Source organism: Calonectris borealis, chromosome 2, assembly GCF_964195595.1.
Source record: "Calonectris borealis chromosome 2, bCalBor7.hap1.2, whole genome shotgun sequence".
Taxonomy (NCBI): Eukaryota; Metazoa; Chordata; class Aves; order Procellariiformes; family Procellariidae; genus Calonectris; species Calonectris borealis.
The window spans coordinates 821038-841800 of record NC_134313.1 but is presented as its reverse complement, the minus strand read 5'-3'; the positions used below and the strand labels follow the sequence as shown (position 1 = coordinate 841800).

The 20763-nt window shown below is 49.9% G+C and overlaps 1 protein-coding gene across 10 annotated transcripts in view; it reads right to left on the bottom strand.

Annotated features, from left to right (window-relative positions):
* The window catches only part of HSF1 (heat shock transcription factor 1), a 71814-nt gene that overhangs the window by 22040 nt on the left and 29011 nt on the right, over positions 1-20763 (bottom strand). For 9 of the 10 annotated variants that reach the window (XM_075140984.1, XM_075140988.1, XM_075140983.1 and 6 more), the window contains one exon: positions 272-347. The exons of the other annotated variant lie outside the window; for it this stretch is intronic. In XM_075140984.1, the coding sequence (XP_074997085.1) occupies positions 272-347 (76 nt within the window). The remainder of the gene's footprint in view (positions 1-271; positions 348-20763) is intronic. 10 annotated transcript variants of the gene reach the window in all.

The window sequence follows — 20763 nt, the reverse complement described above, 5'->3', positions numbered from 1 at the left end:
TCAGCAGAAAGGTGAAGGCCAGGGGTAAAACCATTACGTGGCAGCCAACTGCATTCTGCACTGCCACACTGCCAGCCCGAATTTAGCCTCTCCCCGCTGGATTTCCAGAATCTCATGGTAACAGGAAGAAAACACAGTCATCAAAATTATTCTGAAACAGAATTAATGCCACTGCATCCCACCGATCCCGCAGGTGCCCAGCCTGGTCGCTACATCACCGCATGCACCAACACAAGATCCCAATCCCTCCGTCTGGAGGACCAGGATTTACCTTATTGACAACTTTCTGCTGCTGAGCGTGCTTCTGCCTCAAGCTGGCTACTTCCCTCCACAACGCCTCATTCTCACTGCAAGAGAAGAAAAAGCCATCTGAGAAAAAAAAGCAGCCTCTCAGGCAGAGCAAATAAAGCACGGGGCAAGCTGGAAAACTGCAGCAGGGGATTTGCCGACATCTCCAGATACTGGCTCATTTACAACCTCCTGGGGCTGCGGGTGAAATTGTGTTCATTAACTTTGCTTTGCCATCATTTTAGCTTGCACGGCTCCAGGAACAGCAGCTATTCACACGTGGGCAGTAACACAGAGCCTCACCCAGAGAGAGCGAGCAGTTCACATCTGCTACAAACCATTACTGTGCCCTTGTGGAAAGGCCCCCGGTGACCGAGCTCAATCGCCTTGATCCAGCCCAGGTGCACGCAGGGCCGGTTATAAATCGGCTTCTCTAGAGACGGGGGGGGGAAGCCGAGGAGGAGCAAGCTCCGCACCCAGGCAGAGACCTGGGCTGCGTCGGGATGGAGCGCGGGCTGCGCAGCCATTGCACCGAGGAGCTGCACAGCACCTACCCCTCGGATTTTCTCCTGCAGCTGCAATTCCCAAACTCTACACACTTTTTAGAACTCCGTATTTGGCTTTTCTATGCATATAAAATAGCAATGAGTGGGTTTGTGCGTTCTGTGAACATAAAAGACAATGGAGAAATCAGCAATAAACCTGCAACGTTTTCTCTTGCTCTTAAAGCTACCAGAGCTCCAAGGAGCTCATAGGTGATATTGTTTAAGTTTTATGCTTATGTGACCGCAGCACTGATACGATCTCAATGCCAGAGAGTTACTCCGCAAGCAAACCAGCCATTTCAAGCTTTTTTTGGGGAACACCCCCCACCACCTTTGTGGGATCCTGACTGCTCAAGCTACGATCTCCCTTTCAGATTTTAATCAGAGACTTTCCCCTCGGGAGGGTTTTGAGCTAGCGGTGACAATCCAGAAGGGGCTAGACGGCTTCCCTTGGACTTGAGGGAAGAGGAGCAGGACGATGGCGCCTGGCAGAGCCCACCCAGAACGGGGCAGCCAGAGGCCCCCGCTTGTACTCGATTACGATACAAGGGCAAGACGAGCCCTCGGCAGAGCAGAAGGGTGGGTGACAAACACCCAGAGAGGGAAAACGCACAGGGAACCACTCCAACTTTCTCAAACCAGGCTATCGCTCGCAGACGCATCAGAAACGTCTGAGCAAAGAAAGCGTTCCCCCTCGGAGGGGACAGCCACCCCCAGCTGCCCGCCTGCCCGCAGCAAGGGGGGAGCTTACAACCAAGGGGCTGCGTTTCGGCTACGGCGAGGAGCGGTCGGTGCTTTCGGCAGCAAACCCAGGGCGTCCCTAAAGGCAGCGCAGCAGCCTGGGGACGCGAGGGGCCCCGGGGGTGGGAGCCGGTGCCTGGCTGGGGCGATGGGGCTGCCCTCCTATCGACGGGTACAGCTGCGGTTATCTCAGCTGCACCATCGCTCCCCACGCACCAGCTGCCAATTACGCGCACGGAGGATTGCTGCTCCGGGCCCCAGCGGGGATTTGGGGAGGTCTGTAAATTAGCCAAGCTTTCCCCGGCACAGACCATCTGAACACGGCTCCTCGATTCGCCTCGGGACAGAAAGGCGCATCGAGAAATTGCCGGGCCCCGGTGTTAGAAAGGGAAGAGCCGCAGCCCTGCGCCCGCTGCCGAAATCCCGAGGGTCCGAGGCAGAGATGGAGCTGTCCTCGCAGCACCGGCCGCTGCCGTGCCACACCTGAGCCATGCGGAGAGGTCGAGGTCTGGCGGATCAGAGCCAGCCATGTATCATGAAAGGCAAAGAAAGAAGGTGGTAACTGCTCATTAGGCAGCGGGAGAGAAACAGCTGGACACAAGGTCCCCAAAGGGTTAAACTGATCTGAGAGCAGCAAAAAGCCCCTTTAATACTTTTTTTAGCATACTGTTTTATGAGGCAATTAAATGCCGGTGAAGAGTTTACAAGGGCCGGTTTCAAACATTTCATTTCGGGAGTTATTAAAAGATCTTTGAAGCGTTTTGTTTATACGATATTTTACAGGACTGCATAAACCGGACCCCGCTCGCACCTGCCTCTCTTAAACCGCTGCTCCTCGGGGACACCCGGCGCGCCCTCCCTCGCCCTGCGCAGCCGGGACATTTCTGAAGCCGGGGACGAGGTCCGGCAGCCCTAGGAAAAGGTTTGGGGCTCGGGTCCACGAAGGGGCACGCCTCTCGAAAGCAAAGACAAGGGACCCCTCTCTTCTGCAGCGCGTGGGACCGGGCGACGAGCGAAGGGCTGCCTGTCCCCGGCGCCCGCTGCTCCTCCATCCGGAACAAGCACGCGCCCACCTCGGCTGGAAAGCTGCCTGGGCGGCTGCGCGCTGGGGGAGCACGGGGTCCGCAGGCAGAATCCCCAGCTAGATGCGTATTTTCCCCCCACAGACAACCAGTCTCCCCCAGTTTGAGACCGGAGCTGATGCGGGGCCGTTCCGAGGGAGCGGGCGCCTTCTCGCCGAAGCCCAGGGGCTCAGGACGCCCGCGCGCTTCTGCCAGACAGAGAATGACATTTGTTATCTCCCGAAGCCAGGAGAGACGCTCATTTATCACTGCGGCTGTACAAGGGTCCTCAGGAGAAACGTCCATCCTGCTTGAAAAACAGCCTTTCCAAAGAGCTTTAATTACCAGTATACACTCAGGAAAATGGTCGTTACTCTCCTTTCAGATAAAATTACTCTCGGTAAAAGCCGCGCTTGACTTCACAGCTAGCAATTTTTGAAATAAATGACTATTTTTTATCCAATACTTTGCCATTTAAAGAAAATGCAGTCTTGCAAGCTGTCACACTCCCATCGGGGCTGTGTTGCTGCTTGGCATTTTTCTTAAAACCAGGGTTTTACAATCAGGTAACTACAGGAGAGAGCCATCTTATTCTGTTTGAAGGTAAACTCCAGTACTCAGCTGCAGAAAGAAGGTCGCACCATACACACTCACCAAGAGCGTGCATCGGAAAAAAACCTCAATTCAAGTTTCTTAAATCTCCTGCTCTGGGGGTTTGAACCCTGGAGACTCACGCTAGAAAATACATGATTTTCAACTGCGGCATGCGATCGTGACCGTATAGGAACACACTTGAAGCCCACAGAGTTTGTACTTGAGCTTTTTTCTGTCCTACAATATTTTTATCTCCTGCCACAAGGTTCTTCAGAATTTATTTAGAATTGGCATTGCAGCAAGCAATGGATGCCTTCACCATGCAGTACACAGATGTTCTAGTACTTCAGACAACAGTGCGGAGAAAATAAAACTGGATTTTAATCAAGCAAACCAATCAAGATCTGAAGGGTCCTGCTACATCCATATTTGCTTGAAAAAACCCAAATGGGCAAAGATCTTCATTTAGGCGTAGTATGGGTCCAGAGCAAAGTTTAGGGTCACAGATGCTACGGCCTCACCCAAATTTCAGAGGAGCGGCGGTTTTCCAGCCCTCTTCATGCAACCTGCGTTTCCACGCAGGGCGATGCATCCTGTACAGCACTGCGCCCTGCCAGTGACTTATTCAAATGGTTTACAGGCCAGAACGACGCGAGGGTGGCTTTAGCCTTTGAGAGCAACACTGAACCCCCTCATTGGGGCTCTTAATGCACACCCGTGGATGATCTCAAAAAGGGCAGAAAGCCGGGTAATCTATGTTAGTTATGGCAATAAAAATGAGTGAGAGCAATACACTGTGGCAGATGAAAATTACCCGGAAAAATATGAAGCGGCACACATACGGAAAACCACAGCCCTGAGCGGAGCGGTGCTGCGCAGCGAGACGACCGTGACACGATAAATGAGCGGTTCTGTAAAGCACCGACCCGGTGCCCCACAGCAGTGAAGTCAAAAGACAAAGCGAAGGCGAACAGGCAGCAACTGTTCCCTCTCCCTCCTGATTTGAGGCTGGGGATATCAGCTGAAGTCAGCAGCTGGCAGATTCAGTACAAACAAAGGGACACGGTTCTCCAGACACCACGTAATTAAGATGCAGACCTCTGCTGCCAGATCCCAGGAGTCATCGGACAAAATCACACAAAGAAAAACAAATCTACTGAGGACCATTAAGGACCAGGGCATCACCTGTATCTCAGGAAGCCCCTAACCCACAACGCTGGTGCCAGGAGATTGCTCCAGGAGAGCAGCGCGACGTGCTCGCCTTGCTCCTTTCCTCCTGCCCTTTGCGAACGGCCTCGTCAGAAACGGAGCTGCAAGATCAGGACCTTCGATTCGACCTTGTAATTTTTAAGTCCTTACTCCACCCCTGCGTAACTCCTGCCTGCAGTTAAATCCTGACTCGGACCCTTCCTGCGGCGTCTTGCAACCTATCACTCTTCTTTGCTGAAACTAATTTTTAGGCTATCGTTTGAAGATCAATACTTGAGCTGTCAGTTCCTGGGCTTTCGGGACTGTGCTGCCATCCGCGATACCCAGAGGAAGATGCGTCGGGCTACGCAGGCGAGCGCAAGAGGGCAGGGTCCAGATGCCTCGAGGTACAGCACCTCCCCGGGGAACAGGCACGAGAGGGAAGGGGTCAGAGGCAGAGCTTAGGGCAAGCCAGACCAGCAAGGCAGAGCTCGGGATGCGCAGGATGAGGCACCGAGCAGAGACGCTCACTCCCTGCGATACCGGTTGTCCGGCGGAAGGAAGCAGCTGTAGTTTAGTTCGCACTACGTCAGCTACTAGACTAAAAAGCCATTTTGAATCGTGGCTCGAGTGCTATCAGCCTTTAACCTCCAGCAGGAATGACCTTTGGGGGGATTCACTCCTGGAAAAGAGTGAATAGCTGTAAATGGCTCTTGCTTTAGAGTCTGGAAATAGCTCAGGAATATGGAATGTTAATGACTGCCCCCACCAAGAGAGATTGTCTGCGTTCTGCTGACTAAACAGGGATGCAAACCAAACACAGCCATCAAACGGGTATCAGCACTGCTTCTGCCTTCTTTTTATTATCCCAGTGAGCTTACAAGAGAATGCAGCATTTCATTTCTGCAGACAACCGGGCTGCAAGTAGCAACAGACCGCAGAGGAAGCAGGTGTTGCAAGCAGCCAAGTGGCAACAGCACCCGCAGACACCACGGGTTTCCCAAACCCCAGGTACCTTGAACGCTGCCGCAGCAGGGAGCGGTGGCATCAGTAACTAGAGAGAGAAGTGGTTTTCAAAGCGTGTAATGTAACACACCCAAGACACAGAGAAAAGGTTTGGTTTTGAGACTGAGTCGCTTCCAATAGCAAACCCACTTCGGAGCAGCGAGAGATCCTGGCTTCGTGTTTGAAGTCAGTGCCCTAATACCTGCTGCCTAACGAGCCAGGCACAAAGACACAATTTTTTGTTGCTTTTCAGCAACATGAGAGGAGAGCAAGAAGACCTGAGCTTAAAGGAAAGTCTGACCTTCCTAATAAAAGTGATTTCCCTGTCTTTTACACTTCTTTCCTTACCTGGTTTCGCATTTGGTTGGTACCCACAGCGTCCATTACTGCAGCAGACCAAGATTTCTGGACCACGGGCTCAGGGAGCCTCTGATCTCTGCGCTTTCTCAAAGTATTTCGTTTCAGTTTTCCCCGCGTACAAGCTGGCATGGCCCCTGAAAAGCCACCCCGTCGTCTCGCCAGGGCACCCTCTCCTCCCTTACGCTAAGGCACGCGTTGAAGCCAAGAAGCGGGTCAGGGAACGGCGCAGGGTGTTTTGCTCTGCACGTCCACGACAGCGAGGACGGGGGATCGCTGCCTGGGGCCGCTCAAGGCTTTCATCTCTCCGGTGCCTGGCGTCAAGCTGCCCACTTCCATCCTCAAGAACACGTCCCGCACTCAGACATAAGAGAATAAAATATGATAGGAAGTTGAATTTCAAGGACCGCGAGCACGCGTACGTGGAGAAGTTCAGATCTGGGTCTGCAGAGTCCCCCGCAAGAGGGGACCCCGAGCCCAGAGAGAGCCCGGCCGCACCTCCCTGCTGCCAGCCCGTGCTGGAGGACGTCGACTGCAGCAGAGTTCGTAGAAGCCGCTTAGCCCACCTCGCAGTAACGAAGAGAGAACGGTGAGGACGGAGGAGCCTGCGGCTGCAGGTGACGGCATGCGTCCACGCGCGCTGGGAAGGGAGGTCTGAAAGCTTTTCTCTGGGAGGAGGGAAAAACTTACTTAGGTGGCCAAGAAGGCCAACGGCATCCTGGCCTGTATCAGAACTGGTGTGGCCAGCAGGAGCAGGGAGGTGACCGTGCCCTGTACTGGGCACTGGTGAGGCCGCACCTCGAATCCTGTGTTCAGTTCTGGGACCCTCACCACAAGAAGGACATGGAGGTGCTGGAGCGTGTCCAGAGGAGGGCAACGAAGCTGGTGAAGGGCCTGGAGCACAAGTCTGATGGGGAGCGGCTGAGGGAACTGGGGGTGTTCAGCCTGGAGAAGAGGAGGCTGAGGGGAGACCTCATCGCGCTCTACAACTACCTGAAGGGAGGTTGTAGCGAGGTGGGGGTTGGTCTCTTCTCCCAAGTAACAGCGATGGGACGAGAGGAAATGGCCTCAAGTTGCACCAGGGGAGGTTTAGATTGGACATTAGGAGAAATTTCTTTACTGAAAGAGTGGCCAGGCCTTGGAACAGGCTGCCCAGGGCAGTGGTGGAGTCCCCATCCCTGGAGTGGTGTAGATGAGGCGCTTAGGGACATGGTGTAGTGGCCATGGTGGTGTTGGGTTGACGGTTGGACTTGATCTTAGAGGTCTTTTCCAACCTTAATGATTCTATGATTCTATGATTCTATACTCTGCTCCTTTTCTCTTAACGAGACAAACCTTGTGTTCCTTTCACGGAGAAGGACACAGCTGTGGTTTAAGTGCGGTTCAGAAACTTCAGCTACTCTTTGCAGCCACAAAGGTTCACTCGTTTTGTAGATTTTTCTAAATACCGAGACATTCAGCGGTCCCCAAAAAGTGCCTGTTCCCAGTTTACCAGTTTCCACTTTTTCAAGACGCGTAAAGATAACAATTTAAAGAGTTTTAACCGCCTCTGCTCTACCACAGAAAATGGCATTTACTTTTCTGAGAGCAATGAGATAGGCATTTTTATACCGTATTTACAAGAAAAAATACTTTTTTGTTTCATCGAGGCTCAAAAGTCACTGTCTTCATCACAATCTGAATATTATGTAAAAAACTAGTGCCACGCAGCAACAGGTTGCGTTATTAGGTTGCTAGCTTGACAAATAAAAATCTATAAATAAGCTTTTTAAGTGTCTACGTAATTTTGTGGGGAGTTTAGATAACAATAACATCCTTTGATTATAGAGGCAAAAACCTTCTTCCGCCCTCCTCACTGATCAATCATACGAAGAAGTCGAAAGCAAAGGCGGCCAGGGAAAGAACAAACGATACCAGCGAATGACCCCCCAGCGCACCAGTATCCGAACACCATCCCCTGCTGTCATCGCTGTCGCTGATGTCGTACGGACTGAAAGGTCAGAAACCAGGGTGATGCGGGCAATCTCTGCAAGAGGAGTGACCACAGAAATGAGGGTTCTTCAGGCTTGGAGAAGAGATCAAAGGGGATATGTCAGAGCCCTATAAAATAGTGAATAATACGGAAAAAAGTTATTTGTTCACCGTTTCAAAATACGAATGAAGAGTCACCTGACAATAAGTTTTAAAAGAAGAGTATTTTCACTGCACAAGGCAATTTAATTGCAGAAGTCACAGCCCTCAAAAGTTTGCATCCACAAATAGGTAAACTAATGTATTGCAGGAACGCCAGAAACTATGAAACGCAGGTGCAGTCCTTGGCGCAGCAGCCTTTGAAGTGCTGGAGCTCCCTGAACAAGGCAAGAATCCTCCTCCTCGCCCCGACGCTAATACGCTTTCCCTACACATCTGTTGCCAAAGAGTTCCAGCAGGTAAATACCTGACCAGTAAACCTATTATACCCATAACTACTTCATGTTTTGAATTCACTAATTCTGTGGAAATCAACAGAAGGTTCAGAGAAATGCTGATGTCAAATCTGTCAGTCCTACGGCCAACACGGGCAAACAGACGCACAAAATCTGTGAGGTCCTCCTGGAGGAGTCTAAGAGAAATCATGAAGACTCTTGCTGCAGAGCAACAGTTTTCATCACTGCCCAGCAAGGATTTAATCTCAATTTTCAAGCAAAACATCTTGAAAGAACTCTGTGACATGCTGCAAACCGCCCAGGAGAACCTCTGTCCCAGGCAGAGCTGGTGACGAGAACAGGTCTTACACGGGACGTCTTCAGGACTAGTCACAAACCGGCGCCGAGCACGACAGCAAAGAAGTGTTGGTCCGGGTCACAAAGCGCAACGGGGGCAACGCCACGGTTCTCCAGATCTGCAGAAATCAGTGGATTTTTTCAGAAAGGTGACAGACAGATGCTCTTGAGCGTGAAAGGTTACTCCAAATAACAGTCTCTCGCTCATTAAGCCTGGGGTCTCGCAGAGGTGGATGGACTGATTTGGTATTAACTCACCTTTTAAAATAATTTTAACTACGGCAGAATATTCAGGTAGCGCCATTTCATCCAACCAGAGGAAGAGCCCATTCTTCTGGTCAATAAAGATGAACTGTCTGTCCAAATAAACTCACAGTTCAATTAAAAAGCTTGTATCTTGGGATCCTGGCACATTATCTTCCAACAGCCAAGAGCTCTCGGACTAAGCCAGCTACGGGCAGAGTGGCTCTTACACCACATGAAGCTTTTTAAAGAACTGATCCAGAAAAAGCAGTTCATGAAGACCTAACCAGGGAGATTCTCTTCAGTCCTGAGCGCAGGGTTAAGCCATGGTTGTGGCGAAGTATTTAAGATCCCTGTAGTGACCCAGCATAAAGACAAGCTTTGAACTTCAGCCACAGCAGCAGTAACACCCACTAGCACATTACTAACAAAATATAGATATAAATCCGACATCAAACCCCTTTTATTTAATACTGCACTCTTCCTCCTTTCCTAGTGAACCAGCAGAATCTGTTTCATTCAATACGTTGTTCTGAACCATTTCAGATGAGTATGGGCAGAGGGAACTGAATGCAGTTTTTAACTGTTCTCTGCTTTTCTTCTGAAAAAGTAGAGGATCGAGAGAAAACCAGACCAGTTTACTGCTCCTTAAGTGATTACGTGAACAGCGAAGTGACCTACTCCTGCCCGTCTCAAACCACCATCCCGACAAAGGTCACTAGAAGACTCCGAACAGCTCTTCCTCCAGAATACCTGGAAAAGCAAATCAGTGAAGGTGAGGCACGGAGAACAGGACAGCGCCGTGCAAGAGGCAGCCAGAGACGGTGCGAACCTGCTGCCGAAAGCCGGTGCCTCCACAACGGGCGAGACGCCGGCGCCTGCTGCCCAGCTGCAGGCACCCCAGAGCCCGCAGCGAAGAGGGTAAAACCCTGTAACAGACCGTATACAAACTGCTAGAAAGCAGCTTACGCTACGAACCAGGGTTAAGAGATACCAGTTGGGTTGAGTTATTTTAACATCAGTATGTCAGACCATAGCGGTAATTAATTTCAGATTTAGATCACTGCACTGAAAAACGAGTACTCCACAGGTCTTTAACCTATGGTTTGGAATGACCAATAAAACTGACTTCAGATGATCTCAAGCAGTGACTAAGCTCATAAAAAGCAGCAGCGTAGATAAAACACACAGATCCCACATTATACTCAGCATTATAAGCCATCAAAGCAATTTTAAGATCAAGCTGATGTTTGACTCTGAGCCAGCCCAGGTCCCCCAGGACCAGGCTGACATGTGGAGGCCACGGCAGGAGAGTTAGTGTTTTGGCCCCCATCTCTGAACAGCTGGAGCCTGTGCAACCTTTGCACAGGAAGGCCATAAAACAACACATTACAATTGTCCAATTTAGAGGTCATAAAAGCGTGGACCACAGTCTCAGCGCAAGGCTGGAAGAGCCAGAGTTCAGCCAACAAAACTCAAGCAGCGAGCACAAAAACGAAGAACAGCACACTTGCAAGCGGGGATACACGACAGGCGCTGCAGACCGCAGAAACCTGGCCCTTCCTCCGGTAGCGCCGCAGCCTTGCCTGCAAGTGGCCAGGTCCAGACATGCGGGTATCCTTTTCCTTTCTGGCTCTTGGGAAAAATTTAATTATGCACAGGCAGTCTTCTTTCCATAAAACCGGGCTTAATGGTAACGGAGCTCCAGGAGCCTCATTTCCCTTCCACTGCAAAAGCTCTTGCCACCTCCTTTTTGAAGTGGCAGATGCTCCAGCTGACGATGTTGGTAGCACACCTGCATAAAGGCAAGCCTCAATTTTGTTACTAGCGAAACCAAAAAGAGCGGCCTATCACCACCACCTCCATCTCCTTGCTCTGAGCGAGGCTGGGGACCATTTGTGGTAACAGATGGTCCTTCCTCCAAGCACAACCCAGGAACCGGGGCTCTGGTGAGGCTGAAGTCAGAGGTAATTGTTTCCTCAGATTACTGCAGCACACGAGGAAGCGGGACGATGGAAACCCTATTAACAGAATACAGCTGCTGGAGAAGACCACTTCAAGCACAAGCGTTCTCAGATGCCCGCTCCTGCAATCCCACCCTCGAGCGCGGGGAGCCTCTGCTGCACCCCCCAACCAAGACACTGCCGTGCTTCAAGATTTACTGCAGCTCGACAAGAAACCACTGCCTTGACAGTGATGTCTCACTCCCAAATCCGAACCAGGAGTACATCATTACTTAACTCTGCTCGCTGCATTCTCACATATTTTGAAAAGGAAATTCAGCAACAAAGTAAAACCGTAATCTGTTATTTCCAGACGGGTACCAGTGAAGTGAGAAGCAGAGCCCCCACAAAACTGCTTGATACAGGTTCTCGGCAACAGCTCTGTAATTAATCCTAATACCACTTCTTTCAGTAGGAAACAGCCAGTTAATAACAAGCAGAACACCACGGAGGAGGACACAGACCCTCGAACAGGAACACACAGATGCTGTCCAGCTGCCCGACCCTACAGAGTGCACAAAGAAAAAAGGCTCTTTCTGTGCAGACAGACATCCACGGCTGCTCAGCTGCACGGGGATGAGGCCCCTGAGGACAAGATGCTCCTTCATCTCGTTCTGATTCCAGCAGGCAGACCTGGTTCACAAGAGAATATAGATCACTACTGCCTCCAGAAGACTCTTTTGATAAAGAGGTTTGGCCACCCCGGCTGCAGACAGCAAAGGCACAGTCACATTTGTTTGCTGACAGCTGAGTATCCCTTCCTTTTTTTGCCCACGAGAAGCAGAGAAAGCATCCAACCCGCGCAGAGCGGCAGAAGGAAGGCTTTGCACGGTGACTAAACCACACAGAGGGGCGGAAAGCTGACTGCCTGGCATGCTTTCCTAGCGTTTCATGAGGTTTGGGGCAGAATGATCCATGGGCTGCCTCTTTGCCAGCTGCCTCTGTCCTGTCACCACGGACTGGATCTTCCTAATCGGCTTGCTTCCCGCTTCCCCGCAGCTCTGGGCAGGAGCAGGGTGCATGAGGAAGAGAACGCTTCTTGGAGGCAGTTTTTCACAGGAGAAGAAAATCGTATTTGTGGAAAAAGCCTTGGATTTATCGTATGGTGCCTACTCCACGTGGAATTTGCCCTGAACAACTGAAACTGCAGGACGCACCCCAGCACCGCGGTGACCAACGCCGAGGGTCTCAGACTGCAGCACCTCAGGTTTTGCGCGGCCGGCAGCCGGGCTGCAGCAGAGGCACGGTCCTGGGCTCAGCTCAGCTCGTCTCCAGGCACCGGGCGTTAGCCTCCCGTCTCTCCTAAGCGCAGCACCTCCAGCGCTACTCCGCTAGCTCAGCCTCCACGGCAGGCTCCCCTTCCCACGGTACATCCTTCGAAGCAGGTTCACTGCCCACAATGAATCTCCGCACGTTCGCTTGCGCTGCTCTTCCCTAGCAAAGATGCGGCTCTTTCCTAGCAAAGATGTTGTTAAAAAACACATACGCGAGAAGTAAAATGTTACTTGCTATCACTGCCCTAACCGGCACGGCTTGCTGGGACGAAGCCAGCGGGGTCTCTGAAGTACCTCGCATCGCTCCTGGGTGCTATTTCGAGGTAAAGGTCAAGTTTGCCTGTAAACTGCCTTGTGTATAGAAAACAAAAAGTGAAAACTTGGTTCAAACGTAGAGGGCACAGTAACCTGCAGTGCAAGCTCAAAAAGCGGCACAGAGATTCCAGTTCCGGCTTAGGAGACCACGTCCCCTCCTGCTCCGAAACACCGCGCGCCGCTCGGCCAGGCTGCAGGAAGAGGACACAAGATATTACGGACTCATAAAGCACGGTGTAAAACACAGAAAGTACCTGGCCAGCAACTTCACAGAAGATCATCTTACAAATTTTACGTCTTTGCTATATAGACTGGGCCTCATGTTTTCCACGCCAGGACAGACGTGCAGAACAGATATGCAGAACAAAACAGTTGCGCTCTCAGAGCTATTGAGGAGAGGTGAAGAGAGAAGCAGGGCTGCAAAGTTCTGCCTAATTCTAAGTCTAGGACTAAAAGCCATGCAGTTACTCATCTCCCAGACGACTTTAAGCAGCTTTTAACCAGAGCACCTTACTCCCCAAAGGTGGGAGGGCTTCTGTTAATGAGGCTTTTCTGAGTACGGTGACTAAACTTGGATATCACCTAGTTGGCTTCATTATGTCCTAGCTCAGCTTTTCTCTCACCTAACACCGATGAATTCAATCTTTTCAACAAATGTTCTAATGCAAACTCTATCCCCTTAGGTCAGTGTCAAACGATAATATATATGTTGCTTTTGGAACCCTGAAACCATAAAGCAAGCTACACGGGTCAAAATTATTTGGTATGATTTACTGGGGGTTTGCATACGGTAAACTAATTCTGGTAAAGAGGAATTATACTGCAAAAGGCCAAGTTCTTGTGTCTGTTTAGATTTATTTTTGTCAAGAGAAATTTTAACTTTTAAATTCTGTTAGCAACTGGGGCCTTGTAAAAGCGGCGGGGCCTTGTAAACAGAGCCTGGTCAGGAGGAAGTGCTCTCAGCGTCCCACGGCAGAGCTTCGTGCGCCGAGCCAAAGCGAACACAATCCCTGAAGGAGGCATGGAGAAAACCGATAAAAACAGGTGCAGACACCACGGCTAGCTTGCTGCTTTCAACAATCTGTTTAAAATTAAACTTACGGATACACTTGGGCTCCCACCGGACTCGAGCAGAGCCGATGAATCACCGGGAAGTGACAGCCTCCCCGTCTCACCTTCCTGCCCGCGCCTCGCACAAGGGCAGCAGCGCCCGGCGAGCTGCGGCCGGGGAGCACCGAGCACGGTCACTGCCGGGAGAGGCAGGCAGGCAGAGGTCTCCTTCCTCCCCGCAAAAGAACTCGTCAGGACAAGTATTTCCAAATCAAGAGACAACGTCTCCTTTTAGAGCGCTGGTTTGGTCTCTCCACCCCCCTCACGCAGCCAGCGTTCAGGCTCATTTTGTTACGCCTGTAAGGTTGGTAATTACTGCAACGCTTTTCCAGGCAATGCCACAGCTGCACAGAAACCCGTTGCCTGCCATCTATTCCTGCAGCAGACGCACACAGATAAAAAGAAGTCCAAGTGTTGTCTTCCCGAGTTGTTTACAGTCCGAAAAGACAAGCGTGCTACCGCACCTAAGGTTAAGCTAAGACCCTCTCCTTACAGAGCCGCAGGCAGGTCTCAAGAGATGAGGAATCGCAGAAAGACAGTGGGGCTGGGAAAGAACATTACATTCAGTTAAATGTCGCTGTACCTGACAGCTAATGCGGCACCACGAGAGCCAGCTTTAATTGCAATTGTCAGTTTAAAATCTAAACAGTTCCAAGTTAAAAAGCCCAGAAGAAAACATTTGGCTTAGATGAGTCACTGCTTCAGAAGCTAAGAAAGCAGAACGGAAGCCAAAAGAAACTGCAGACATTCTAGGCCAGTAACCTGCTCAAAATTTAGTGTAATTAATAACCACTCTTTGCTTGAAGACATCTCTGGAAGGCAACGGCCTCCCAGCCAAAGGGACGGAGTTCAAGCGGATGCCGTTCCCCCCCAGCTGGAGCCGGAGTGCCTATCCTTTCTCCCATGGTGGTTTCTGATGACTTTCCAATTTTAAAATACTAAGAGATAAAAGCAATCAGAAATAGAAAAGATATTAACAGTAACGCCTTTAACACAAAACTTCTCATGTGAGAAAAGCGTACTGGCTGTCGGTAAATTAAGCACGCAAGTTACGCAGCACCCTCTGATATGAAGGTGACTTATTAGAGTCAACCCGTCAGTAACTGTTCCAGCAAAGCCCCAGCGCCGATAAGAAACTGCGGATGGTGCTGCAGCGTAAAAAGCAATACTTCCCAAATATCAGCACAAAGAAGTTAGAGACGATGTTAAGTAACCGATGCTTAAACTGGGCAGTAATTATGTTGGCCCTGGAGGGAAAGGCGGCAGGAGTTGTACCGAAGCCTCGGTGCCCCAGCTCTGACAAGGCTCGCAGCCTTCGCTGGTCACCTTTGCTCTTCGCTTTTGGAAAAAACAAGTGTTCAAACTTGTCGTGGTTTAGCCCCAGTTGGCAGCTAAACACCACACAGCCGCTCGCCCACTACCCCCCTCCGGTGGGATGGGGGAGCGAATTGGGGAAAAAAAAAGTAAAATTCGTGGGTTGAGATAAAGACAGTTTAATAGAACAGAAAAGGGGGGGAAAATAATAATAATAATAATAATTAATAATAATAATAATAATAATAACAATAATGACAGAATATATGAAAGAAGTGATGCACAAGTGCAATTGCACCGCCTGCCGACGGATACCCAGCCAGTCCCCAAGCAGCGATCGCTGCCCCCGGCCAACTCCCCCAGTTTATATACTGAGCATGACGTCATACGGTATGGAATACCCCATTGGCCAGTTGGGTCAGCTGTCCTGGCTGTGCCCCTCCCCGCTTCTTGTGCACCTGGCAGAGCATGGGGAGCTGGAAAGTCCTTGACTATGTAAGCACTACTGAGCAACAGCTAAAACATCAGCGTGCTATCAACAGTCTTCTCATGCTAAACCCAAAACACGGCACTCTACCAGCTACTGGGAGGAAAATTAACTCTACCCCAGCCAAAACCAGGACAAAACTGCAGGCTCTTTCAGCCGCCGCGACCCCCGAGGAGTCCGCATGATGACAGGCTGCAGGACTGCCAGGCTGCGCGGTGACAGTTTCAAAGAATCACTGGACTCGCATGAGATACCACGCCTTAGAGAACAGGAAAATGACAGGGATGTGTTAGAACAAGCTGTTTGGAGTAGAGTACAAAACGGAAACCAAAACTCAAGGCCTCACCGTGACTTATTTAATCTGTACAGAACTGCCTGAAGGGGTTGTCTTCATACGCTCCAATAAATTTCACTTCATGATAAACAGGGAAAAAACCAAATCAGCAGAAGAAGTAATTTTCAGATGGTTAACTATCTGAAAAAAGCAGCTGAGAATAACAGAGGAGCACAACGAAGCCCCGTGACGCACTTTCAACCTCGACTCCAGATCCTCCCTTAGCTAGCTGGAGCGGGTGAAAGCTCTGCTGCAGCACCGGTGCCAGAAGGAAAGGTGACTCCTTGTTTCTTCAGCAAGAGGCAAGGGAGCCTCAGGCTCTACGTTCCCCAGAATGAGATGATTTGCTCTTTTTGCACATCTTGCTCCATGAGGTAACTAGAAGGACAAAGAAATCTGATGCAATGCAACCCTTAACTCCAAAAGCCAGAAAAGGCAGGAGGCCACAAAGAGCATTAAAATCTTCCCTAAAGGTCACGGCCATTTCAGACACTTGTTTCACCCGCAGCTTGCTTGCCCTTTTTTTTTAAAAAAAGAAATAAAAAATCTCTGGAGGCCCATAAAATACCTGGAAGAAGACAAGGGACTTCTGTTTTCCAGGAGAAGCCAAAAAACCCACCCTAAAACTAACAAAAAGCCCCCCAAAATATGTCAGACTCGGAGCAGAGAAGTGCAGATTAACCAAACCTAAACAGGTGAGATTCCCCCGTGCTCCAGGGAAGCGATGTCCTGGCTCACAAAACCTCAGCCCCTCGGGAGCACTATCCAGTCCTGCTGAAGGAAGAATAAATATTTTCATATCCAAAGTTCAGTTTATCTACTTTCCATCATTTGCTGCCAGCGCTAGAGACTGACAGCAAATTATCCAGACAGGCGTTATGACGTGACAGCGTATTGCTTAGTCTTTCAGGCAGACTTTTTGAGCTAAGCTGAGTCAATATGAGATTTGAGAAGGTCTGTTCACAGCTGCGCGATAAAAAGACATTTGCTATGCGTGTTATATTGGATATGCCAAAGATGATATCCAATTCAAACCAGTAAAACCCTCCAGAACAACGTTCTCTCTCCTAGCTTCAACCCATCTGCGTTTTCAATACGCTCCAAAGATCTTACTTCGACAGAAGACAAGCCGTGACCGTAAACGTTTTTTTATGCCAACAAAGCAGCTTAATATAAATTACACCTGGTGTGTTTAGCTAAAGCGAAGCCCCTTCCCCCAATTCAAAATACACCTTTAGACAGAAAAAAAATAATTAAGAACGGAGTGTTTCAGGCACTAAGAAACAGCTTTATGCTTCTGGCACCCTCTTCCCTTCGGAGACGACTGTCACCGGTTTGGGTAATACAAACCAGTTGTAATTTCCCACCACAACCGTGCAGAGACACCTCACCAGACGCAGGAGGCAGGCTGAAGGCTTCTGCGCTCAGCCTCGCTCAGACATCAGAGCTCTGTTGGAGGAGGATGACCGAGCAGATGAAGAACAGCGGGACTACAGACCCTCCTCCAGCTGCCACCTGCCCACCTGTGCAACGGGAACAACTCCCCGCTTCCACCGGCGTCCCCGCTCTGCAGCCAGCGGCGTTTCACAGGAGTGACTCCCGCGCTGCGGCGAAAGCACAGGTCTCCTCTACAGCAGAGCAAGTTCAGATCCAAGTTCAACACGGAGAACAAAGTCACGTTTACAGTCAGCTCACGTTAGTGCCTACTGACATACCCGTTCAAGGGGAAAAAAAGGCTTGGAATTGGATTCCTCAAAAACCTGCAAGATGGGGACAGGCCTATCGGCGAGGGGGAAGGAGAAGAGCGCTTGCAAGACACCAGAGACCGAAACCTTTCCAGAGCATACTTTCTGGCACCAGGTTTTCAAGCCAAAAAACCCCAGAACACTGTAATCATCCGGTCGGCAAAGCACAAGCCACAGCACTCACATGCGTTCATTCCTGCTTTGAACTCCAGTAGCTGTGGCTGAAATGGAGAATCTTGGATTCACATTTTCAGTGGTGAAGAAATCAACCGCAGTCTGCCAGGTATTATTCAAACACTTCTTTTCACTTAAGAGCACAGACCTTATTGCCACTCTAATTTTATCTATTTTCACCTCTGTTACTGCATGAAAAATACTCAAGCTACCGTTCCTCAGGCTGGAGTTACCTCCAGAGGTGGCACATCAGCATTCACCCACCTCCCTTTTCAGTAAAGACGGCGGAGCTCCTCCGGTCACTCGTTACTTTGCAAGTTTTCTATCACTTTAGTCATTCCTGCTTCTGTTCCTGAAGGTTGCTCAACAATTCAGCATTCTTACACTGCTGATACAAGACCTAGACACGCTGCTCTGGTTGTGGGCAGACCCACGTCTTTTACAAAGCCAACAGTTAACTGAGATCTCCCACCTATAACCATTAGCAGCAAAAGAGAATGAATGCAGGATCTTTTGGTCCCCTGCAAGCTCGTTTTCAGAGCTACCACTCCTCATTCATAGAAATCTTGCACTTAGCCAAACAAAAATATCCTGTTTTTACAGCAAAATTAACCTGCTTCTAACTCACAGTTGGAAAAACCTCAAAGTTCACTTCACACAAGTAACTTCGGCTAATCCACTCTGGCGTTGGAAGGCTTGGTGGTTTTCTCAGAAGTTAGGGCGTGTAAGACCAGTGCAAGGAAGTTTGAACCGCACGGTGTATTTCTGTGTAGAAAAACTTCAGGAGGTCACAGTTGCTAACCTTCTCCCTCAAAGACCAACGTGCACCGGAGGTTCGCCGACAGCTGCCCTCCTCCCCAACGCGTCCGAGCCCGCTGCAGCGAGCACGATTTTTTTTTCCAGCTCCCCCGCACACCGGTGGCTGCACAGCAATAGCGGCAGTCGTGTGTCTGCGTTAACAGCCGATGAAGCAGCAGGTCTGGAAGTTCTGCATCACGACTGAAGTCTCTTCCATCTCGTGCGGATACAAATGGTTCCTGTATTGAGCCATTAACGTATTTCAAGGCTTCACGCTGGAGCATTAAAAGCCATTATTCCCACGGAATTTGCAACAGAGACCTCTGCGCACTTTGTGGTGCGGTTAAGGCAGGAATCCAACAGGATTCTGGCTGCTGCCAGCTGCAGTGATTCACCGTGAAGCGGCAGCACAACAGGCACAAGCTGAAGGTCTTAATCCACACCATTTCACCTATGAAATGATCGCAGCTGAGCAGATGCTAGAGGAGGCTGATGTTGACATTGGTGTGGTGAAGGGGAAGGAGAAGAACCTGGAATAACCCTACTGCAGAGATGCAACATGATGTAAACCAGCAGGCCCTCAAGAACATATAAAAAACTTGTCAAGAAAACAAGTGATGATGATATGGTAACAACCAGCTGATGCTTTGAAGCACACCACAGATCCAGAACTAAAAAGACTAACTTAAGTGAATTGGATGTATTATTATTCAAGAAGCAAGAAGAGAATTTTTAACCACAAGTTCCTGAGAAAATGAAGACGTGAAAAACGGCTTGCAAACTCTGCCCTCCAGAAAAGGAACAGCAATCCAGGTACCGGGATCCGGTACTAATAATGGCGATGGGAAAAATTAAAGATAATGAAACACAGACCCAAAAGCTGTGTTTATTGAGAGATGCGGAGAACCTGCAGAAGACCAAAAAACCCAGTTACTACTGGCTGTGAAGGATGGAGAAGTAGCCAGGAAGAACGGAGTATATTCCAGCAAGAAGAGGGTATTATGCTATTACAAGCTACGGAGAGCTTGCAGCTGGATGTTCCATCCGCAGCCTGGCAGGGCCCCCACGCAGCTCGGCCCCGCAGCCTGTCAGGAGGAGCGGGGGTCCCTCTGCCCCGCGCTCCCCGACCTTCTGCTGAACCTGCCCCGCTCACTAGCCCCCCAGTTCTTTTTGATGGATCTTTTCTGTGGTGCTGGCAACCAAACCAGCTCTCGTGGCAGAGCGCCAGAGCCAAGGCCGGTACGGAGCGGGAGCACTCGCGCGGCGGCCGGTACGGTGGCGGGCAGCCGCCCTTCCGGGGAGCAGGCGGCTGGCTCAGCTGCTGCGGCACTTCTTCCAGGCATCCGTCTCAAGATGAAGACCTGCTAATAGGCCGCTGCACACCACTCATAGTTGACACAAATCGTTCCATTTTGATTGTCTTACAGGAGCCTATTCACTTGATAAGCTTTCAAAAAGTGCAAACCACATTTTTTATTAATTGGTCAATAACTGCCTTCCTGAAAGGAGGGAGGAAGCTTCTCGCTTTGAGAGAGGCTGTCGGTTCTCTGCTATTAGTAGAGCTCAAAGTACTGCTGTAGGCACTCCACCTAGTGGTTTACAGACCATTTATAATTAATAATGCTAATGTTTGCTTTAGTGAGAGCCAATGGAGCCGCCAGAATGCAGCCTAGAGACCTATAATGCATTTGTGAATGCTCTCATCCTTAATACAGGGGTACAACCCTAGACACTTAATCTCAAAACATGCCACAGGACTGCAAAAGCCATGGAAATTTAGATGAGCGCCACGCGCTGGGACCACAAGACTGGCAGCTGGGCTTAAAGATGGCTCTTGATCTTGCTTATTCTTCCTGCAACGGACAGAAAACAAACGTGCAAAAGCAGAAGCCTCCCACACGAACTTGTCGTGATAACGGCTGGGACCAGAGCTGCCAAAAGACACGACGGTGAGTGGCAAACTAATCGTTCTGATTGCTTTTCCTGGGAAGTGGAAAAAAAGGGCTTCCAATCCAGGGACACACAAGTTTATCCTGTTGTGGAGTTAACAGCGGGTTCATTACTGACAAGTCAGCTGATATAACTTGTACAACTGCCGGAGGACTAATGAAGATTTTGTTTTGGTTTGTTTTTTAGGAAAGGAGGGCAGCTGGCTACAAGGATATTGAGTATGCTTTGCTAAGGCAGCTTTTTGGTCACTCAATGTTGGCTGCACGTGAGTTTTTCATTCAAAGCCATGCTAGGCAAGTCACTTAGCTCACTTGAAAGGGAAACCAGAAAGAGCCACCTCTGCTGCCTATAGACCCATGAAACTGCAGTATCGATTATGGTGCACAAATCTTTTACCTGCCGCCATTTACCAACGGGTTAGAAGGACAATCTAATCAGTTTTTCTTTCTCCCCTTGCAAAGAGCCTGAGGAGAAG